General features: G+C 38.7%; 1 protein-coding gene across 6 annotated transcripts; it reads right to left on the minus strand.

Annotated features, from left to right (window-relative positions):
• Positions 1–69: 69 nt before the first annotated feature.
• cep170ba (centrosomal protein 170Ba) lies at positions 70–20,774 on the minus strand. Of its 6 annotated transcripts, none has more exons than XM_055038279.1 (19): positions 20,550–20,774; positions 19,298–19,435; positions 17,677–17,766; positions 15,871–15,951; positions 15,162–15,218; positions 14,805–14,961; positions 12,014–12,142; positions 9,678–10,172; positions 8,746–9,599; positions 8,416–8,568; positions 7,216–7,354; positions 5,540–7,123; positions 4,264–4,510; positions 3,588–3,693; positions 3,285–3,410; positions 3,108–3,196; positions 2,069–2,162; positions 1,928–1,979; positions 70–1,841 (listed from the first exon to the last, which is right to left on the minus strand). In XM_055038279.1, the coding sequence occupies exons 2-19, from the start codon at positions 19,400–19,402 to the stop codon at positions 1,609–1,611; spliced, it is 4,791 nt and encodes a 1,596-aa protein (XP_054894254.1). In that variant the 5' UTR covers positions 19,403–19,435; positions 20,550–20,774; the 3' UTR covers positions 70–1,608. The 6 variants fall into 6 exon arrangements, with proteins under 6 accessions (XP_054894254.1, XP_054894255.1, XP_054894252.1 ...); XM_055038280.1 differs by having other exon boundaries at positions 4,264–4,405; positions 8,410–8,568; XM_055038277.1 differs by having other exon boundaries at positions 3,285–3,407; positions 8,410–8,568.
• Between the last annotated feature and the right edge of the window lie 1,487 nt (positions 20,775–22,261).

Here is a 22,261-nt window from a genome sequence, read left to right on the forward strand (position 1 = left end):
CTTTTCATACATTTGTTTGGCTCAGGGAACAAAAAAAAAATACACAAAGGAAAAAAAAATACCAGACAGGTTTGTTGATTAAATTTATTTGAAATAACAGAAAATTATTAAATAACTTATACAAAGAATAGCACATCAAAAAGTACCAGTAAATTACAATCAAATCATCTATGATGGGAAAAAGAAACTCAATTTGACACAAGATTCACTTTCTCTTAAACACTTGAGGGCAGGGGGCACGAAAACAAGACATGGACTCTTCTCCATAAAGAAGAAGCAGCAGCAGATTTAGAAACAGAAACCCAACAGTAAATGCTTTTTTTGTTTGAATTTGTAAACAACTCTTCTACTGGCTGCATCAAATCTGAGCCCACACAGCTGTACAGCACTCTAGTTTTTTTCCCAGTTACAGTCAGTGACACATAGTGCGTTGAGGAAAACATACATTTTTCTTAAAATGTGTAAAATAGTAAAGGGGAGGGAAAACATTCTACATTGGTGCAAAATGGCAAGATTGAGAGGTAATTTGTGGGACATACAAATATGTTCAGACATCTAAACACTCAGCTTAATCATGGCTTACAGTTATGTAGAAATTTTTCAACATGAATGCTAAAATTGCTCAATGGTGAACTAAACAGACATGGGCGGGATAATTATCTTACCGCAGTCAGACAGAAAGTTTGATTTAGACAAACAAGAAGTTACAGTTTTTTTATATAATCTTTGGCCAAATCAGTTTTTGAGAGTGAAAAAATTTTAAGTTTCAATGCCGCCTTTTTTTCTTAAAGCTGGAATGTTTAAAAAACAGGCTGCTTCTATAATCACCACTTTCTTTGTTCAGTGAGGTGGTTTCACTGCAGTGGAGTTAGCTCCTCCTCCCATTCAGATTGCACATTCCTGATAGATTTCCACCCAAGGTTGCAAGAAATAGCTTTAAGCTCCCGAATAAAGAGAAGATGACCAAAGAAAAAAAAAAAAAACACACCTTGTTGTCTCCAAGCAGCTGTGTAAAACAACATTCAACAGTCTGGCACAGGACGCTGCCAAGCCTCTCCAAAATTCAAATAACACAATTTATAAATAGCTTTTATAATCCTAAACAAATGTAGTCTAAGAAAAGGAATGTGGCACAAAAACACTGGGAAAAAATAGATAAAAAAAGAAATGTAATGCAGTTCTGATAACACCAATACAATAATATCTGAAAGTTTTATTCAAAAAATATAATTTGCAGCTAAACATAAATACATAAATTTCCCTGAGATGATTATACTCAGGCTGATTCTCTATTAAACTACATAGTTACATGTTTTTCTAAAATCATATGTATATTAAGTTATTTTATTGGCAAATAGAGAGAGCAGTCTGTAACACAAAATCAAGTATGACGATACGAGGTGACTTTCTGAAATGTCACGGTACTTCCTCAAATCACCACCTCATGTGGATCCTCCTAAAAAAAACTACACTTCAAAACATTGTGAGCTCACCACAACTTTATAAATCCACTCTCACTTCCTCTCAGTCAGGTTTCGCTTGCACACAGCTGCTTCTGAAAAGATGCAGCAGAAGTTGGTTAACGTGTGTTCCTGTAGTTGGCAGACTTCAGACTAAATATCCCTGTCGCAGGTCATCTGGGGTCACAGCAGCCCTCCTGACACTCTCACTGGGCCTCGGCCCGCCGCCTCGTTTGGAGACGCAGTGGACCGTCCTCCAGTCCCGTGAGGACAAAGCTTTGGATGGCTGAACTTCAGCGGGAGAAGAGGAGGCAGCATCAGTAGCAGGGGGTGTCTTGGTAGCTTCATGTCTTCCACTGGGGTCCACGACTGCGTTAATAACTGAAATAAGAAAAAAGAAAAGAATACAATTTTAATCTTTGTACTAAAAATTTTTAAGATTTAAGAAAAGAGATTGAGACACTCACTCTCAAGTTGGACCTGAACCCTCCTAAGTTCTTTCAAAATACACGCCATTTCCTGAAAAACAGACATCTGACTAAGCTCAAGCGAACACTTTGAACCAACAAATATGAGCAAGACTGGAAATGAAAAATAATAATACTAACCTTGTTGGAAATTCTGCCAACAGTAATGTCAGAGTCGGAATTAATTTGAGCCTCAATGTCCTCAGAGATATCCAATCTGTCCTGGAACAGAACCCTAAATATGATGATAAAGAACAACAGTCAAAAAGCTGCTGTTTAGGGTTATTCTGAATTTATGTGACCAAAATAGTATTGGCAAAATCTGTATTGTGTTACAGGCTCAGAAATAAACTATAGTTTGCTCGCCATTACATTTAAATTATGACATGTTATGGAAAATATTCATTGCCAGCCTCTGCTCCAAACTCAACAGCTTCAACTTTGGAAGAAATCTGCTGCTGCTAAATCCCCTCCAGAGAAACATCTTATGGTTAGATGAAACAAATGTTGAGCCATTTGGCCAAAAATAGTACTTGAGGACCAAGGAGTTTTCAAACCTAAGATAATTGTGTCAATTGGCATAGAACCGTGATGGTAGCATCATGCTAAGGGTATGTTTGACTGCTAGAGGCGATGGTGTATTGCAAAAAAAATGAGGGGAAAAAATAATGAAAACAGAACTCGTTTAAATTCTCATACTTCACCACAGAGCAACAGATAAATGGTAGAAACTTTAGTCCCAACCACATGAAACAAGAAAAAAAGTGGCTAAGCTATGACTTCAACACAATTTAAACATGGCCTATGTTTAAAAGCATGATTAGAAATTTGCTGATGGCTGAAAAACATGCAGCTAAGAGAGAAATAGAAGAGCAAATAAAAGCAAGTTTTTAATTAACTCTGCATTGCATTATTAATTGATGGTTGTATATTGTTCTACCATACAAAAAAAGAATCACTTATGTACACCCTTGAGGTTCTAAAATTAAAAAGGCATTCATGCCTAATAAGTGTAAGCAGAGTTTTCAAATTTGCTATGTAACAGGAAGATCATTTCTCTCTTATCCAAGTACTTCGTAGCCCAAGTATCTCATTTTATTTACGCAAGATTCGATATTCAATGCAAACACTAAGTTCAAGTCAGATTAAGCATGCAGGGAGTCTTTTCTTCAGATCTTACTTGATCTTCTCAGCGAGTTGCTCTGTGTTTTCTCTGATGGCTGCTGTGACTTGATACACAGGATTCAATGACAAGCTGTCCAAATTGAGCTACAGAGAAGGAAAGATACAGTCATGACAGAGCAAAAGGCTTAAAAAAACCACCCAAGATGAAAGGCAGCTCATCATTATATCAAACCTCTTTTCTGTTTTGAGCTGATTGTCTGGAGCTCTGTTCAAGGTCGCCTAATCCCCGGTCAGAGTCTCTGTTTGGTGCAGAACTTTTTTGGTGGCTTACTTCAGGCTCTGAGACATAAGGGACCTTCTGGAGAGCAATAAGGGTTTGTAAGCAAGTCTCACTGGTAAGACAAATCAATAGACTAAACCCAAAGTCCATTGAGAAGCAGTGATTCAGTTCAGAGTTATGCAACTACACCAGATGTTATGGATGTAACGATCAATCCAAAAAGTTGAAAGTCAGTGTGCTGTACATGTGATGTACCTGTTTATTGCTCTCCACTTCAGATGCTTGTGCTTCACCTTCACCTGCTACATCATGGATCTCTCTGGCTAAAATAGCCAAGTCTTTGGCCAAGTCTTGACTCAACCTTACATTTCAAAAGAAAAAGCAAATAAATCATGTCATGAAATAAGTGGGGATAAGTTTATGGTGTTTTTGAAGTAAAGTTGACCTTATAGTCAAAAGAAAAGATAAAATGTCTGAGATGAAGCTGTTATCTGCTCAGCAGCCAAAGCAATTGTACCGTTTTTTTAATGTTCTCAACCCATTTTGTGAAAGTGTAAGACAGTCTGTAGTACAGCTCGATTTACGTCTCTTTGGCTCCTTATTAAAAATATGGAAATATTTATTTTACCGTAAAAGTAAACTGCTCTGCTGCCAAGGCCAAATAGTTCATGTAAATGTAGGTGTTTCACATCAAACCAGAGTATAGTTAAATGTCTAGGCACATTTAGGTCCGCTACAGATTTACAAAATATGCTTACAGTTGAGCTACATTTTGAAAAAAAAATACAAATAATGATAATAATATCGTTCAATGTGTGAATCCCTGCATTTTTCTTCAGCTTTATCAAGCATAAGTTTAGTTTTAAAGAATTAAAAAACACATTTCTGTTTGGTTTAAAGTTGCAAGTTTTGGGTTTGCTATATTTCTTACCGAGCAATCTCAGCACTGTGATTGGTCCAATTATGGAAAGCTTCTCCTTCATGGCTCTCCTCCTCTGAGTTTCTGCTGTGGGGTTTCGGGTGCTGGGCGACCACTGGTTGGGGTCGAGTCTGACTGCGTGGACCATGAGAAGCTGAGGAAGGTTGGGAGCGTTTGTGTTTAAGATTGCTCCAGTTTGATTCATATTCTTCATCTGAGGTAGAGGTATAGTCAGAGCCCTTGTGTCGCCTCCGAGAGCCTTGCCGTTGTGAGTTGGTTAGAGTTATCCAAAACAAGGACAGAGAAGTGGGGAAAAGGAGAGAAACGAGAGTGCAATGAAGGAATGCCTTTGGAAAACACACCACCATGTCTTTCAGAGAGGAGCCACCAAAATATTTCCCAGAGCAAGAGAAAGAAAAGATGCTGCAGAAGTCCTCATCTCCACATCTACTAATTTAGTGACTTTCTAAGGTGCCCAAATTGTGTGTAACCAAAAACTTCCCCAGTTGCTGAAAACCCATCTGTGAAAACGCTTACATATCCCAAGAAACCTTTAATTCAATATAGTTCAATACAAGAATGGCAACATAGCTGAAATGCTTGAACAACTGTATGCATTAATTTTACGCAACACTATATAATAACCCAGAGCAGATAAGAATAAATGTTTCATGAATACTTTGCAGTTAGTGTTTTAGATGTTAGTAAAATGCCCAAAACAGTTCCCATCATAAATGCCCTTTCACTAGCATAAATAACAAATGAATATATAAGGCTGCTGCACTTTTTTATGTAATTTTTTCATCCAAATGTGGATCAGTTAGTAATATTTAGCTCAGGTTATATAAACATAACATTTAATTTACATATGAATATAGACAAACAGATGGATCTAATCCATTCGTCCTGTTGGTCAATGGTTTTATTCAAGGTTTGTAGATGGATGGATTAACGTGCCAAGTGAACAACAAATGAATGGATTGGTGTATAAATTAATGGATGTAAAAAATAAAAGGTGGTTGGACATTTTAGAAAACTAGACAGAGAATAATGTCTTTAAATAAATAATTTTATATTCTCCATTATCTTTTTCCATCCTTTTCCAGGCATTGGATTTAGCCGAATCAATTTCATGTTTTTCCAAAACCATGACGGCACCTGATTAATGTATCAAACATGTCATCCTAACTGAGACTTTACTCTGCATTGAGTCGAGACAAAATTCTCTTATTTAACTTTATCTTTTAATACAGTCAAACAGGACCGTATAAGACTGTAGTCTACTTACTTGCTGTGCTGCTGGCATATTTGGCACTGCTCGAGCGTGTGCGAGTAACCAGGGTTTTGTTGAGCGCTGGCTTCTGTGGCCTTTCTGTAGGTTTTGGTCCAGGAGTAGAGATCCGTTGACTGGAGCTGCCGCTCTGATCTGTGCTGCGGGTGGAAAAGTTTGTGTTCCTGCTTGTCCACTGGGGGGCGGAAGAAGCTTCTGAGTCACTGGGTGCATTGAATGAACCTGCACGCCTACGAGGCATGGCCAGCATGTCCAGTCTAGAGAGTTTCTTGGCTTCCTGAGGTTGCTTTGTGGAGGACTCTTGCGCTAATCTCTCAGTTTCTGTACCTTCGTTGTCAGAGGACTCGCCTAGGCGAGCTCGTCGGAGCATGGAGGCCCTGGTGGGTCTTGGGGCCGACAAGCTGTTGGCACGGCTTAACACCTGAGACATTTTGGAGGACTTGCCATCCTCCTTCTGTAGAGGCACAGTGTATTTGTACTGGGTTTGGTTGCTGCTGCTTTCCTGATCGGAGTAAGGTAAGCTGGGAGGATCATCGCTCAGGTCTGTTGAGCCACGTTTGCCCACACTACGTCTCAGTCCAACACGCCTCCTGATGGGTTCCGGCTTGTTTCCATCATTTGAACCACAAGAGCGTTGCTTTTCAGTTTGATTATATGTCTCTTGATTAGGATTAGTAATCTTGTCTCTGTGAAGGTTACCAGCAGAGGTTTTTTTAATAAATGTGTGTGTTTTGATTTTATTGCTGTGCTGGCTGACAGTGCTGGATGTATCCACATCAGAATCTCCTGACAAAGAGTCCATTATGGGAGACGGAGTAGTCTCTGGTGGCCCTGTTTGGAGTTTGGCCTCCAGAACAGCCAGAACATCCTCTGTCTGCTTGAGGTAAGTATGAGTGTCCTGACTGCCATCTCTCTGAACTGGCAGACTAGAAATGTTTGGCAGTCTGGGATTACTGGGCCTCTCCTTGGTGAAGCTCTCCTGCCTGATCAAAGGTGGAGCTGCAGCTTCTGTACCTTCTGGACTCTCTGTCCTCTGGTCCAATGTGGGAGCAGAAGCAATGTGCTTCATGGTAGAGTTCTGAATGCCTTTCTGCTTAGTTAGAGTGGCTGATGAGATGATTCTAGAAACAGACTTCCTCTCAGCCTTAGGAGTGCCAATTTTAAAGCCTCCCTGCTGTGATTTGGACTCTTCCTCTGACCCGATATAAAAAGATGTGGACTTAAAAGGAACCCTAAGATTGTCTTCATTTTGCTTGTCGTCTGCATCAAACGGCTGCCTCCTACTCTGCTCTACAATGGATCCATCATCTGATTTGCTGGCATCACTAAGGCTGTCAGGCTCCACATCATCCTGTACACTTAACCTATGAACATTGTCGTCAGGCGTTGGGGTTATTGAGGTAGTTTCCTCTAAATCGAATGTTGTGCTGGGGTTGTAATGAACATGGATCCTGGGAGTCGGAATGTCACTCTTGTCTCCGTGCGGTACAGGCGGAAGGATGCGTCTGGACTTTGGACTATCTGCATCCGAATGGTCCTGATGTTGACTGACTGTGTTCTTTTGAATGATTGTACCCTGTGCTGTAGCGAACACAAATATTAAATATCGTTCATATTTATTAGTGTGCCTCATTATAATTTCAAACAGACTAATTTCTCTTAAGATGGCTTACCCCCTCCTGATGGTCCCATCTGGGTCAACATGTCAAAGGCGCCAGACAAAGGTCCAGATTCTGTGTAGCTGTCTGCCAAGCTGGCCCAGCGTGACATCCACTTAGGAGCCCCTTGTACCATGGCACCTGCTGGCTGAACCTGTGTAAAAACACACAACTTATTCAACATGTTTAAATATTGCAATATCCGCAGTTACCATAAAACACACCAGGATAATTAATGTGTTAGATATGTATCACAACAGCTACAAAATATGTTAAAATTTGGTTAAAACAAGTAAACCCAAAACAGAAAAGTACCCAGACCCTCAAGCAAAGACAATAAAAGGAATCAGGAGAGAAAAACCTATAAGAGAGTTTGGATCAAGAAGCCAAATCAAGACCTCATTGTAAATTAATTTTTCAAACATAGAGATGCACTGAGAAATCAGCTGGTGACTTTCTCCTAAGGATCTAAAAACTGACCTATTTCTTTAAATCAAGAAAAGAGCTATATCTAATCACTTGGAGGTTGTCTAACAACATTATTCATTACATCAGCTGTGACAGAGCTGAAAACTTATTATTAGCCATTTTCAGTACCAGAAAAGTGTTTAAACAAATATTCTTCTACCAGAAAAACAGCCGTTTACATGACTGCAATGCCATGTTTACAGAGGATGCACTTTTGGAAAAATTCAGAAAATAACAAGAAGCTGAACATTTTTTTAAACAAAAATGTTTTTCTATCGTTTGTCAAATGTATTTGACACAAAACTAAAGCGTAAGGACTTTGTATCAAGTGAAATGATACATTAGTAGTGTATGTGATAAGACCTATAATGTGTCTTGTAAATGAGTAAATGCTGCAATTCTTTTCAGATGGGTTGTTTAAAAAGGTACATTTGTTTCATAACCTGGAGAATTTTACTGTATTTGTAGATATGTTTGTAACAATGCACAGAGACATATCCAAGTAACTTTGGGTCATTTATGATAAATTTGGTTTCTTTTAATTATGGGAATTTTACTGCAAAGACAGTTAAAGTTTCTATCAGGCCAAGTTCATTTAGCCTTTCTGTAGTTTCCAAACACAAATCAGCATATCAGAGCTTTATAAAATCTGTTCCAGTGCATCTCTATTCAAAATATTGATTAGATTTAATGAATCACAATTTTTTCAATCCCAATCAAAGCCAAAGCAGATGAAGTTACCTTTACCAGACTATGTCCCTGCTCTGGAGCTGGAATACCCTCACCACAGCTACTATGCCTATTCTCCTCCCTGCCCTGATCAGTAACAGGCCTAAATGCAGAGGATGCTTCTGCTTCAGCCTGGCTCATTTGCTCTGGGCTCTCAACAACACCAAACACCTGTCAGGAACAAAGCATTGCAAGGATGAAGATGAGGCTGCAAACATTTCAAGCTCATACAAGAAGATGCTGGTGAACAATAAAGAGAGGATTTATCAGTTCAAGCGACATGTGGTGAACTTTAGCCATGAAGAACTTTTCTGTGCCATGGAAAATAAGTACTATGGAGAAACTTGCCTGGTCAATCTTGCTGCGTGCCTCTTCCAGCTCCTTATCTTGAACATCTGCTTCAATAGTATAAGTTCCCGCATCACTGAGACTGTCGTCCTCTTCATTTCTGGGGCTTCTGACTTCCACATTTTGAGCAGGCATGACAGAGGTTCTTAGGGGAGCAGGTGGGTGACTAGGGGAGGACGTTTGTGGGTGGAGATGTCCATCAGATGGAGGGGGGCTCGCCCGGCTCTGTTCAGACTGTGAAACAACTCCTTGAGCTGCTTTAGGAGAAGAAGATTTTTCTTTCTGCTTGAGTAATTCAGCATTAAACTCCTTTGCAAGCTTGGACCGCCGACCGACGCTGCTAAAGGGTCTTATAGAAACAGAAGAAGAAGAACGAGAGGAAAAGCTGGTGCTGATCCTTTCTTCTGTCCTTTCCCGTCGTAGAGAGCCAGCTCTTTGAAACCCTGAAGAATCTGACCCTTTCAGTGGAATAGTGAAACGCTGAGTTGGCGGAGTGGTGAAGGATGAAGATGAGACATTTCTCTCTGTATTTGGGCTTGAGCTCTTTTGCTCCTGCTGGATCCGAAGATTTGAGGGCTCAGGTGGGCCGGCGGTATGAGTGAAAGACTGAGAGCGCTTCTTTCTTGAATTATCGTCAAAGAACTCGATGACGAAGGCTTGTTTTGCTTCTGCTTTGCCATGAATGGAAAGAGACTGGGATTCTGGTGGAGAGGAAGAAAGAGGTTCCTCTGACCCTGGCAAAGTTACTGAGGTTTTAGGTGAACTGTGCAACACATATTGGGATTCAGGTTGTAGGGACTCATTTGCGTTGACTGGCTTTGGTTCACCAGGAGAGCCGTTCTCGTAGCAGTTTGCTGAGGACAGACAGAAATGCTTAAATAAGACAATTATCATTCAATATCAAATTTAACAGAAGTTTATAGAGGACTTACCTTCCCTTATTTTCAGATCTGATGAGTGACTATTTGTGCTGTACATATTTTCACCCTTTGACTTTCTCCTCATCATGCTTGCATTGCTTTGAACTAACCAATCAGCGACTTTGCTCTGTGCTGACATCACCTCTGTGGGAGTGGAAGGGGCCTCGGGGGAGGTTTGCGTACGCTGCTGGCGAAGGGCAAACTTGGTCACATGGTCTTTGATCTTCAGTTTACCTGGACGGCATTCATCAAACTCAATGGTGAAAGAGGCGTGGCTCTGGACCACTGGAGGCGTGGGCGTGGAGGGGACAAACTGTGAGGGATCAGAGGTATCCTTTGTTGGCACCTCGTGAACCTGTGAGTCTGGGTTTTTTGCAGATTTCTCCAGAAATTCCTTTGTTGGTATCTCAAAGTAGCTGGGCTCTCGACGGAAGGAGAACATGGCCTTGGCCTGAGTGTCTGACTGAGAACGGTTCACCTCATGTCTTGGGCCATTTTTAGCAGGCTCTGTTGCAATAAAGGGATAAAAAGACAAAGTGATAAATCTGTCTATGTTACTTGGGCAAACAGAGAAAAACACCTTAAAGAGAATTTAAATGTAACCTTTTTATTTGGAATGAGTGTGGATGCATTCATAAAATAACAATTCAACCTAAATATATGTATGGCTGAAAAACATACCACAACATAAGCGTTTCATATCACTCTATCAATAATTATCGACTTGTTTTAAATATCATAAGTACTGCCATACTGGTGGTGTAATTTGTTCTGTTTTATCCGCAGTTTTCACTCCATGCTGTTTTTATTTGAAAGCAGTCGTGAGGCTTTAAACTGCTGCTGTGTAAGTTACTCAACAGGTTATTGCTAGGTAACCAAAGAGTGACTGATTTGATGCCACCAACCATACTTAGCTGGCAGTGAGAGTTTGAATAGCTAGAGCCCTTCCTTTGCCTACAACTCCCAGAATGGCATATAATTCCAAATCGGAGGTCAGTGAAATTATTGAACATTCTATCAGATGTATTATCTTTTGATATTGATTACGTGTCTATCTCAATATATATTGTGATTAATTTATTGCCCAGTCCTTCCTAAACCAAACATTTAAATTACCTTGTTACTGTTAATCAATGAACCAAATGCCAAATGATCCAGCTGTTAATATGAGAAAGTAAAATCAGTCAGCTGGTCTTAGTTCCTGGTTAGACACTGCCAAATATCACTTCAGGAGCTCAGAGTCCACATCAGGTTAGCTGAGCAGTACTAATCCGCTTCACTCTGGGCAACACGAGGAGAACAATGATCCTTCCCCCCCTTCACCAGCTTAAAGGGTCATAATCTGTCACGAGGCGAGCAGGCAGTCAGTGCCCATTGCCATGGCGAAAACCTCCTAACTGTCAGCCAGCAACATGCCCGAGGCTTAAAACCATCAGTGACAAGCACAGAGCATCACATGGCACCAAACTCATAGCTGGTGCCATGTGATGCACCAGCTAAGAGTGGATGTTAAAATAAAATAAATAAAAAAAACAGAGTTAATTAAACTGTTAAAATATAAGGTTATTGATATGTAAAACAACAGCAGCACAATTCTTTTAAAAACTATTTTTAATTTTTATGACAAATTTATCTTTTACAATTCAACTGTCTCCAAATCTTATGTCTTTTTTTCATCCTAGTTTTCTTGTGATAATTAACTTTATTAAATCACATCTCACCATAGTCTGATTTATGAATATCTGCTCAATGCATATAAAAAAGTCATCACAATATGAATGGACATTAAAGCACACCCTGAAAAGTTACTTTTTTGGAAGTACAAGGTTTTTGTCCAACGCAATGTTAAAAATAAAAAAGCTGCCATTAGTTACAAAGTTAAACTGTCGTAGTTAATTTCACCAAATAGGAGAAATAAATGTTAAATACATAAACAGTTGGACAGAATCATATGTAAGCAGTCATCCATAATTGCAGAAACAATGGATATTTCTCCCAAAAATTGGTATTTAAAAAAAAAAGGCCAGGAATAAACTGGTTAAAGAGGCTACAGAGAGGACAACAGCACCACTGAAGGAACTGCTGAGACTGGTCATGTTGTAAATGTGAAATTATTCTCTAATATTCTTAACAGGTCTGAAAAAAGCAGTCAGTCAGAAGCCATTATATACCATGAAAACATCCGTATCTGGACAGTGCTACTAAACCAACCTGAAGTTTTGGACCACAATTCCAAGCGATATATTTAGTATACAACAACACTTTACCTTTGACCCAAAACCTTTAAGATATCTACTATAAAGATAAGTTCTATGTTCACTGTATGAACATAGAAAGCATTCTCTGACCTGAAGCCTCATCTTCTGGCACTTTTCCACCTGTGTTCTGCTTTGTGTTGGCTTGTTCCTCATCTTCCCCCCACCAGGAAGGTTGGCCATATAGAGGCGTGGGCTTAGATATTGGAGAATCTGTAGGAGCTGGAAGAAAAATCAGACTCAGTACATATGGCTGAGTATGGACATTAGGCATATATTCTAACACAAGATAACAAGAGATATTTGATATTTTTATGACGAGAGAAACTAAAATCTGTATTGAGAAACTGTTTAGTCGCACTATAAGAATTGCAGCACTACATTTCTTGCAGCACTTAGTTTTGTTATGCATTCCCATGATCTAAAGGGGTTAAACTGCTGTACCAGCAGTATCATGCAGACCACCTAATCTAATCCATCTCATGAGATGACAGGGGTAGTTAATCCTAATCTTCATTGAAAAGAAAAAAAACTACAGAAAATAAAAATATAATAAATCAAGACACCTTCTAGACATAGACACTCTATCCATGCAGTTTTGAACTCTTACTATTGCAGTACAAAGAAGAGTTTTCCTGCTTTGGTGTTGCTATGTAACCTGGCACACTTCCACTCACATTCCAACATGCCCATAATGGATTAATCACATAATCTAAGAGCTGCTTTTTTGGCGTGATAGATGGGACCAAACAGGCTGTGTAGAGGTTTAATATGGGTCCACAAACACAGGCATTAGAAACACTTTGCCACTGTTGCCTTGGATACATGCAATGAGATGTAAACACAGTGACAAGAGAAGAACAGGGGCATGTTACCAATTCCTTTCCTCTTACTCAGTTCTTTTGTTTTAGCTCAAGAAAACATGCACTAGCACAGCAAAGTGCCCTCTGCCTAGTTATGATGAGATTGCTAAAGAAAAAAATAAACGTCTAAAGCACATCTTTAAACATAAACATGAAATGCTTTTTATGTCAAAATTTCATACTTTTCCGGACTCAAGTTTCCAGAGTTCTCAGTCCTTTTCAAACCTCTTTTTTTAGAAATGTATTAATCCAAAACATTCCTATGTATTTTTGGTAAACAATTTTCACTTTCAGTAAGGAAAGTACACAAATCAGAGCAAAGAAAGGGACAAAGGAAAGACAAATGTACTATAAAGGTTAGATGGGTCAACAGATAGACAAGTGCTGGAATGGATGGCTGGTCTGATTAATGACTGAATAAAATATTGATGGACAGACGTATAGATGGACAAAGAGTTGATTGGACAGATGGATACAGGAACAAATGGAACATGGACAAAAATATGGATGGATAGATTGATAGAGGGAGGCCTGGACAGATGGACAAACAGATGGCCAGACAAATAAATGGATGGATGTGCAGAAAGACGGATGGATTTTCAGAAGGATGATTGCATACTTTAAGATAGAATAAAGTCTGAAAATAAATTTTTAATACTCTGTGTTCTCCATGCTTTCAAGACCTGAAAAAAATAACAACATTCTACAAATAACATAATTTTTTAAAGAGCAAACTCAGCTACTCCTAAATAGATGGTTTTCTAAAATTAAAGTTTATTGAACACTAATCTGCCCCAAACCATTTTGGAGTAAAGTAGGCCTGACTGAACCACAAACACTGTACAGCTGGAGAGTCCTGCCCCGCAGCAGCTGGAGGTTTGGATCCCCTCCACATCCTGCAAGCAAAAAAGGAGTACCAACACGCTGAAGAAAAAATACAATAGCTCTTTCAGTAGCAGAGAAAGCCAGATTAACACATTCAATCCACAGAAGGGAAAAAAATGTAGGGTAACTTTATCTGAAGAGAAAGAATTTGCATAAAAGTCAACAGAGATATGAAAAGCAGGTTTCATGCTAGAGGCCTTTCTACACATGTTCCCACACAAACACACTGCCTATCAACAAAAGTAGAAGCTAAGTTGCTACTGCAACTTTAGCTTTAGCTTCTCAGGCGAGCTTTCAAATATGTTCCTTATCTTATTGTGTCAGTACACACAGAAAGACAGGCGAAGGTTAGTTTGGTTATCTGTGTTCTTGAAAGCTGGCTCACAACAGCAAAATAAACAACTGACTGCAATCTGTAACTGTATGTACACCAACAAACAATTGTGATAAAGTTCAGAGTTTGAAATGATTTGTTTCTAGAAGAGCATGAGGCTCCAGTAGAAAAAAAAATCTATTTTAAGCAGAAGTGGAAGTTTTTCCCACCACATTCAAAGGGCGTACAGCGAAATGACCCACAACTGCAATAGTTGAGTCAGTGTGAATGAATCTCATTCACAAAGTGCTTCTACTGAGCAGACAACTGTTTTCCTGTTTCCCTGATGCCAACACTGTAAAACAGGATTAAACAAGTAAATCTAAGGGCAGAACGTGAGAGAGTTCAAATATAGGCTTCCACAACAGTCATCTCTGCTGGCACCCCAACTCTAGTTAGCAGCCAGTCACGTCTGAGAGAGATAAGGACGTTTGTCCTTAACTCCAAACTCACTCATCCTGCCAGGTGGAGGATGTCAAGATCGATTCCTTTGCAGACACCACAGGACTGTCGGTTCAGCTACTCTCTTAACATGCATCCTAATCTCACACCAGGGAAGCTCTTAATAAAAAAAGCTCCAGTGCTCTATCAGGGGATCTCTAATCAAAGCTGACCGGCACATGGAGGCTCACTAAGACTTCCTCTTTCCTTGTGCGAGAACAGGACATTCAAATCCATGTAAGGTAGAGCTGTTCTACTCAATAGCACCTGGCTTTGGTTTAAGCAAACTGCTTTCCCACAAGCATCTGCTGTTATTGTTTACCTGTGAGTGACTGGGCCTTTCGCTCAGACTTTTCCTGCAGTTTGACATTAGAAACAGCGTCTTTGTTCTTCTCCGAGCTATCAAGCTGCTGTTTTTCCTTCGACTTGGCTTCCAGAGATTTTATGCTGAGCTGCAGTTGGCTGGTGTACTTCTCGTGCTTCAAAAACAGACAACAGGCAGGCAGGATATGAGAAACCTCTGGCTAACAATCAGCACAAATGTGAACTGCTTATATACAAGGAAGGATATCCAACAGGAACTAGCTTAATTTAAACACGTAGAACCAAGTGAATACATTGAGCATTTTCAGCAGACCACTCAAAGACAGAAAAGAGACAGGATGTCAGTATTTCTTACTTTCAGAGCTTCCTCTGGGACCTTGTGTTGACTCTTCTCCAAGATATACACATGGACATGTACAGAGCAAGTTAAAGTTTTTTTTTTTTTTATCAGAGCAACAGTTTATAATCTAGAGCAGCAAATACATCCAACAAACTCCAAACTTGTTGCCTAAATTTAGCCTGATATCTGGAGAAAAGAGGATTCTGCCCAATGGCTGGTTGTGATTTAGAGAAATCACAGCCAGCGCAGTTGGAACTTTTGCTAAATTAAAAATGGAAAAAGACAATAGGAACATATTGATCACAATGGATTGCTATAGATTAGATCATTAATAGTATGAAAACGCCTGGACTAATTTAAAGTATCTGACAAGTTCATTCTAGTTTGCTCACTGAGAACACATACTGTATTCTGAACAGCACTGACAAAAACATATTTAAATCCATCTTTTCTTTTCATTTTCTTAACTAAATGTATCCACTAATAAGTTTCCTAAATGTCAATGGGCACTTCAACTTTTGGCCATAATCAAAAAGTTTTGAATGTACCACATTAATCCCCCCAGAGAATTAAAGCATAGGAAGAAGAAAAAAAAACATTAAACATATCTGCTCATAGTAACTACAGAGGAAAACCTATAATAATTATAAGGCACACTAAGTCAGGATTAACGCTACAGCAGCAGAATGCGAGCCACCTGTGATTGAAATAAATGAAAAAGGATATCATAACCAAAGCGAATAACATCAGACAGCTTCAGGGTGATGTAAGTCTGATCCGGGATCCTCAAATCATTCACAAACGTCTGCAAGACAAAAATCAATGCATTTTGTAGTGATTTGCAAAAATATTTCTAAACTTTTTCACAGTTCAGGCTCTTAAAACCTTAAGACAATTTCATTGGAAGAAAAACTCATTTCAAAACTTTTACACAAATGCAAATCTGACAGTGTATGTATTCAGCCCCCTTAACTCAGATACCTACAATATAAAAACCAATGCAAACAAGTTCCACAAGAAAGTCATCTAAATAGAATCCACTTGTCTGGGCTACAAGCAGAAACGCTGAGTGTGGAAGAAAAGTAAGGCATCACTAGCGCATGATGTTTTATCCTCACAATCAAACATAATGGAAGCATCAAACTGAGGCAATGACAGAGATGGGGTGAAATGAAAAGTTGTTCATTAGATGCTTTTGATAAAAAATGTTTTGCCTTTTTGTCAGTTTATGTTAACTTGGATTTACGTTGATTTAGTAAGCTTATTTAAAGGTTTATTGTTGGTATTAACCAGAAAACAGTCACTGGATATTGTTTACAAACTTTGTTGCAACACACACAGACTGCACAACACCTGCATGTGTTCTCATGTTCCTACAGTATTGTAGGTCCAGCCCTAACCTGAATAGAGCAAGTCCATGCGCATTTTCTGCTGCATAAATGCAACCATGTTGTTACAACACTTAAAAAAACAATTCAGGCTCAGATTCGTTTACTTTTTTCTAACTGGGTATTTCCAAATCAGACTGTGGTGCATGGTGTGAACTGGACTGAACCAATTCAGATGGTGAAGGAGGGTGAGACTAAAACTGAGCAAAATTTAGCTTACTTGTTTTGATGTAATACCTTAAAAAAATCAGATAATCATTAACAGATTTAATATTGTCCATCAAAGTGTGGTGATCAGAACACAAAAAATAATTTTAAGACTGGTAAAGCAGTTGCTCCACTTGCTCAATGAGGCGCTTACGCTACAGTATAATGGATTGACACAAAGGCAACACCACACCTATAATTTTTATTTGGAAAACATGTTAAAAACCAAACAACTTTGTGTTGATCAGCTGCATAAAATCCAAATTAAAAAAAGTAGCAAGTGGTTGTGAAAAAGTTAAAGACTTATGAAAATATATATATCATATACACACATACTTTTTATAATGAATATTTGACAACTAAGATGAACTACCTGCTTGTTCCATGCAATCTAGCCCAGAAAGTGTTTTTTCTCACTAGAATTAATCCACTATGAGATGGGATTATATTACGCAACAGCAACCCTTTCTACACTTCCATACTGGCGAGATGAAAATAAGGACACAATTGACTGATCTCTCTTGGTTTTCCATCTGTCTCAACTAAGCACGGAAGAAAAGGATTCTAGAGTTTCTGTTCAGATCCCAAAATCTGGAGGAACAAGTAAAACATGACCCACAAAGAGCAGATTTTGTTCCATGACTAAATGCAGGTTAGTGGATTTCAGTTACAAGTCTCCACACTGTTCTACTCGAATTAACTTCGTCTGCAGTTACTGAGATCACAAGAAAGACTCACTGGCAAAAATGACCAGTTTCTCCCAATGACCAACTCTGGATTTGAGTGGGATAAGAGTACAGTGTAGTGGCAGCACAGTGGTAACGGGAGAAGGACACAGAGTAACAAACAATGAAGTTCCGGCTCCTGGACAAGCCAATTTGCTGGTTTTCACTTTTCTAACAGCCGTCTGTGGTGCTTAGGATGGAGTAACTCACCCCATTCAAGCTGCCAAGGTCCTTCACCATGTGCTCGTCTCGGTTTTGGTCATAGTTAATCACAGCATGCTGTTTGTCCACGCTGCGAGACTGCAAGAGAAAAGTAAGAAACAAAGTACAACTTAAATAGTGCCCCAAACATTGAGAAAAACTGAGAAACGTGTACCTGATTTAATAATTTAGGAATTTCAAAAGGAAAAGAGATTAAAAGCAATACTGAATGGTACACCTACTGACAGTCAGCAGTGCATTAATTTAATAAATAAACATTTTATTAAATTAGGTTCCTATGTGGACTCAGGGACAGATAAAAAATCCTGGTGAAGACCAAATTTTGACAGAGCATCAGCTAAAGTCAACCAGGATACAAAGAAACAGGTGAACACGTAGAGCCAGAGATACAATGGAATGGTGTAGATCAAAGTATATTCAAGTGTTAGCATGGCCCATGGAAAGACAAGCTAACTGAGAATTTGTAGCAAAACTAAAGTAAATCTAAAGTTGGTCCTCCTCATGTATCAAACTATTTTTACAGATAACAACAGAGCAAAGACCTGCCTCCCTTTATTTTACACACACTGAACACATTACTGATCTGACTAAGTCTTTTCTGCTCATTAGCATCCTGGGCCTCTCTGTCAAAGAAAAAGGAAAAAAATGTGACTGATTGTCAAATTAATTTGCCAAATTAGCACAGTCCTCAAATGGACCTTTGGCAGTTTTGTTGTGAATGATGTTGGTCTCACAACTATTCACAACTGAACAACTATTCAGATGCTTCTGTTAGTGTCGTAAAGTTTTTAGGTGGGTTGTAAACATTGATCTGCTCTCGGTGATGGGTTTATCAGCTGCTTTACACTTTTGATTAGTTTACTTGTGACAAGAATAATACAGTCTTAACTAAATGGTTCAAAGCTTCCCTTTGCTCCCATTATAAGAATGAGAAAGTCTGAACTTTGACAAATAATAACATCACTGAAGAGGAAACAAAGTAGATGTCAGGATTATTGTTAGAAAGGAATGCCTGTACAGATAGAAATCAAACAGCCCGGCCCTAAATAATGCTATTTAAAACGACTTCACATAAGGGGAATTTTTGTTTTTCATTCAAAATAGGAATCTCATCTTTCAGAAAAGCCACAAAAAAACAATAGATTTTAAACTATTTTGGCAACAAACTGGTTGCACCAGGTCAGTTTCAAATGAGAAATAGAAAAGGCATGCATCGGTGTAGACTGTAAGAAGCTGTGGGGGCGTTTCTGCTTGCAACACTGACTAAACATGGATCAGCGTAACATTTTAATCTAAGAAACTTCTGTGGTTTAGCAGGGCATTTCTGTGCTCAACACACCAAATAATTGTACAAACAGCCTTAGAGAGTGCATTCCTCTTTTACTGCTCTAAATACAGATTGAGAAGGAAATTATCATGCAACAACCACAAGGAAATGTGGAAAAAATAACAACACAGAGGAATGACATAGCTGCATTTGAAATGGGAGCCAATGGGAGCTTAGAGTCAGACATTACTAAGGAGGACTCATAACATTTCTTAACCTTGGTTTACATATTGAACACCGATTGTCAGCTGAACTTTACATCACAGCAGCATTTTGACTCACCTGCAACATCAGCTCACATTCTTCTCGGCCAACAAAGATCATTTCCCGGGGCAGCCGGTGGCGCATACCCGAGCTGCTGACCAGGAACCATGATGTGACGCTCATGTTGGGGCCACGTGTCAGGATCTTTTTGGCATCCTGGAAACAAAACATGCAACATATCCATCACTTTTTACATTCAGGCTTATCCTAAATATATTGAAAGTATTTTATCTGTTTGGATAATTTACCAATCACCTTTCACACATGTTAAGGTAACTGTTCTGAAACATTGGCAACAAGCTGGTATACTTGTCTTAATAAAAAGTAAATAAAACATGCTGTCAGCTGATGCATTTACTGGTCATGAACAATTTTACTTTTGAGCTGAAAATTTGCCAATTCCAGTGTCTTTCTGAGTCTGATTGTTGAAAGTTTAATAATAAAACAATAAATGAAATATGTAAATAATTATTTGAATGTTTTTCTGAGACTTGGAATCACTTTTTTGTACAGGTTCAAAAGTAAATAAAACATCAATTAGCCAGAATTTCTTCTTTAAAAATTCTAAAAAAACATTTACTGTCAAATCTACAAACATGGTATTGGTATCATTCAAAGAGTATCATTGCATTTACGTTTTTATTATATGTGATCTAACAGATTAATGTCAAACTAATCTAAACTGGTTCAACCATGAGAATAAACACACAACATATTATCTGTTTTTTTTAATTAGTTATTTCGTATAACTTCACCTCTTCATATTGAACACAAGCGAGTATCAGCACAGAATTGGAGCTCTTATCCCACGCCTTTGCTTAAGTGATCAATCCAATAAAGGCCACAAGTCACTTGGTGGCAGACATTTTAAAGACATCGTTTAAGAAACTGACAACATTTTAAAGTCAACACATTTCAGAATGGGATTTAATCTAATCAACTGAGTTATAAATAAATACATTTTAACTTACAACACGCTAGTAAATATGTCAATTGACCCTCAATCTATGAACGTTACTGAAAGTTTTAAGTTGTTAGCTTTACTTCCTGTCACATTACTAAGCTAAATATTATTGACAAAATTACCCGTAAATATTTATATTCTCAAGTGTAAACTTGTGTATTTTCTCGTAAGAGACAACCCAGCTGTTTGAAATGTCCCTAGCTCGTGTTCGTTGCTGGTATCGTTTAGCTAACGCTTGTCAACTTCTTTATACCCGCAACAAGCTTTCTCTCCAATGATTTGTTCCCAACAGGAGTACCGACTCACCTTAAACGCCTTTTCTGTTTTACGCCTTAGTGAAGCCAGTGTTTTAACGTCGTAACGTCAGTGAAACTCGACGACCGACATGAAACCAACAGGTGACTCGGGCCAGGTAATGTCCAACACACCCTCTTCCTCCTTTCGGGAATGACAACCGAGCTAAACTCTCCTCCAAACGCCTCCAGCGTCCAGTCCTGACACGGTGACGACAACGTCCCATCAAATGGGTTTAATCTGAGAGGAGAGAAAAGACAGAGGTCTTACTCTGACTGAATTCCGAGGGCAGCAAAACGAATAGCCACGCCCCCTGTGGTACGCCTTGTTAAGGTGCCAAAACAAACTTTTCCATTTCAGTGGAAAAGTTTTAAGGGAGAATACTTCCGCTATTAGAAATTGCAAATGTTTTGAAACTTATGAAGATGGGATTCAGACTCACACTTGAAATTCACGATTTGGTTTTCAGCATTATATGGCATTCAGAATCAAAATAATTAGATTCAAATTAATTATACGTTTTGATTACAAAGCAGCCTAACATATCGTGAAAGTTGTCATTTCTTTTACAGGGCTGTAAATGAATTTGCAGAATCAAAGAATACGTTGATTGAACTGGAAATTTAATCATTTGATCATGCTCTAAAATGAACTCACAGTACATGTAATAAAAGCCACAAGCTTAATCTTTTTTGTTCTTTGTCTGAGATAAATTGGTTTATCTGAGACAAAATTGAAGCTTCATTTTGAGTAGATCAGGGTTAAGAGGCTGAAAGTTAATTTTGAGTAGATCAGGGTTAAGAGGCTGAAATTTCATTTTGAGTAGATCAGGGTTAAGAGGCTGAAACTTCATTTTGAGTAGATCAGGGTTAAGATGCTGGTTTCCCTCGACAATCTTGAGGCCGCTAGATGGAGCTGTCGCCCCAATGAATGAAGAATCACCCAATGGGCGACCTGCATGTATTTCTGTTGGATTGCAACTGTTGCTCATCACAATTCTTCACTGGTACCTTTAACCAATATAAATAAGAATGTGAAGAAGGGGTCTATATATGAAGTTTGTCAGACTGTTTTTTAAATGCTTTATCTTGAGCAGATAACTCCTCACGCCCACATTGCAAAACCTGTTGTTTTACAAATTGATCAATTTCACTATGAACCAATGCCTTCTGTTTAAGAATAACATATTTTCTTCGAAGCGCATATTTTGTTCAATGAATTTCGAGCTTGTTATGGAGTGCACTGCCAAGCCTTGGGAAGCTGCAGCCATCCTGCTGAGGTGTTTATGAAAGACACTGAACCAGCTCCTGGCCTGCAGCTGATCACGCACATTCACTGTTGCAACATCAGGAATTTAAGTGCACAGCAGTCAATTAGCAAAAGCAGGCTTCAATACATTAACACTGAGTTAAATAGCAGCAGTTTCATGGCATCTTTGGCATTTTCTTTGTTTTTAAATCTACAAAATATTCTGCCTTTTTGCAACTTCCTAGTGGTAAATATGAAACAAGTAAGTACACTGTACAGTTTATGGATGTAGCACTTTTCACAGATTAGAATCCCGAAGTGTTTCACTTCAAAACAATGAAGTGAAGCATGATTAAATGATTAAACACATATACAATTGTTGCAATCATTTAAAAGGGGAGAATAGAGTCAGCAAAAATTGGCATTTTAGACAAAATGATAGCAGGCAACATCAAAGTAAAAGGTCTAACTCAAGG

This window comes from Poeciliopsis prolifica, unplaced genomic scaffold, assembly GCF_027474105.1.
Source record: "Poeciliopsis prolifica strain line A6 unplaced genomic scaffold, Auburn_PproV2 SCAFFOLD013, whole genome shotgun sequence".
Classification (NCBI taxonomy): Eukaryota; Metazoa; Chordata; class Actinopteri; order Cyprinodontiformes; family Poeciliidae; genus Poeciliopsis; species Poeciliopsis prolifica.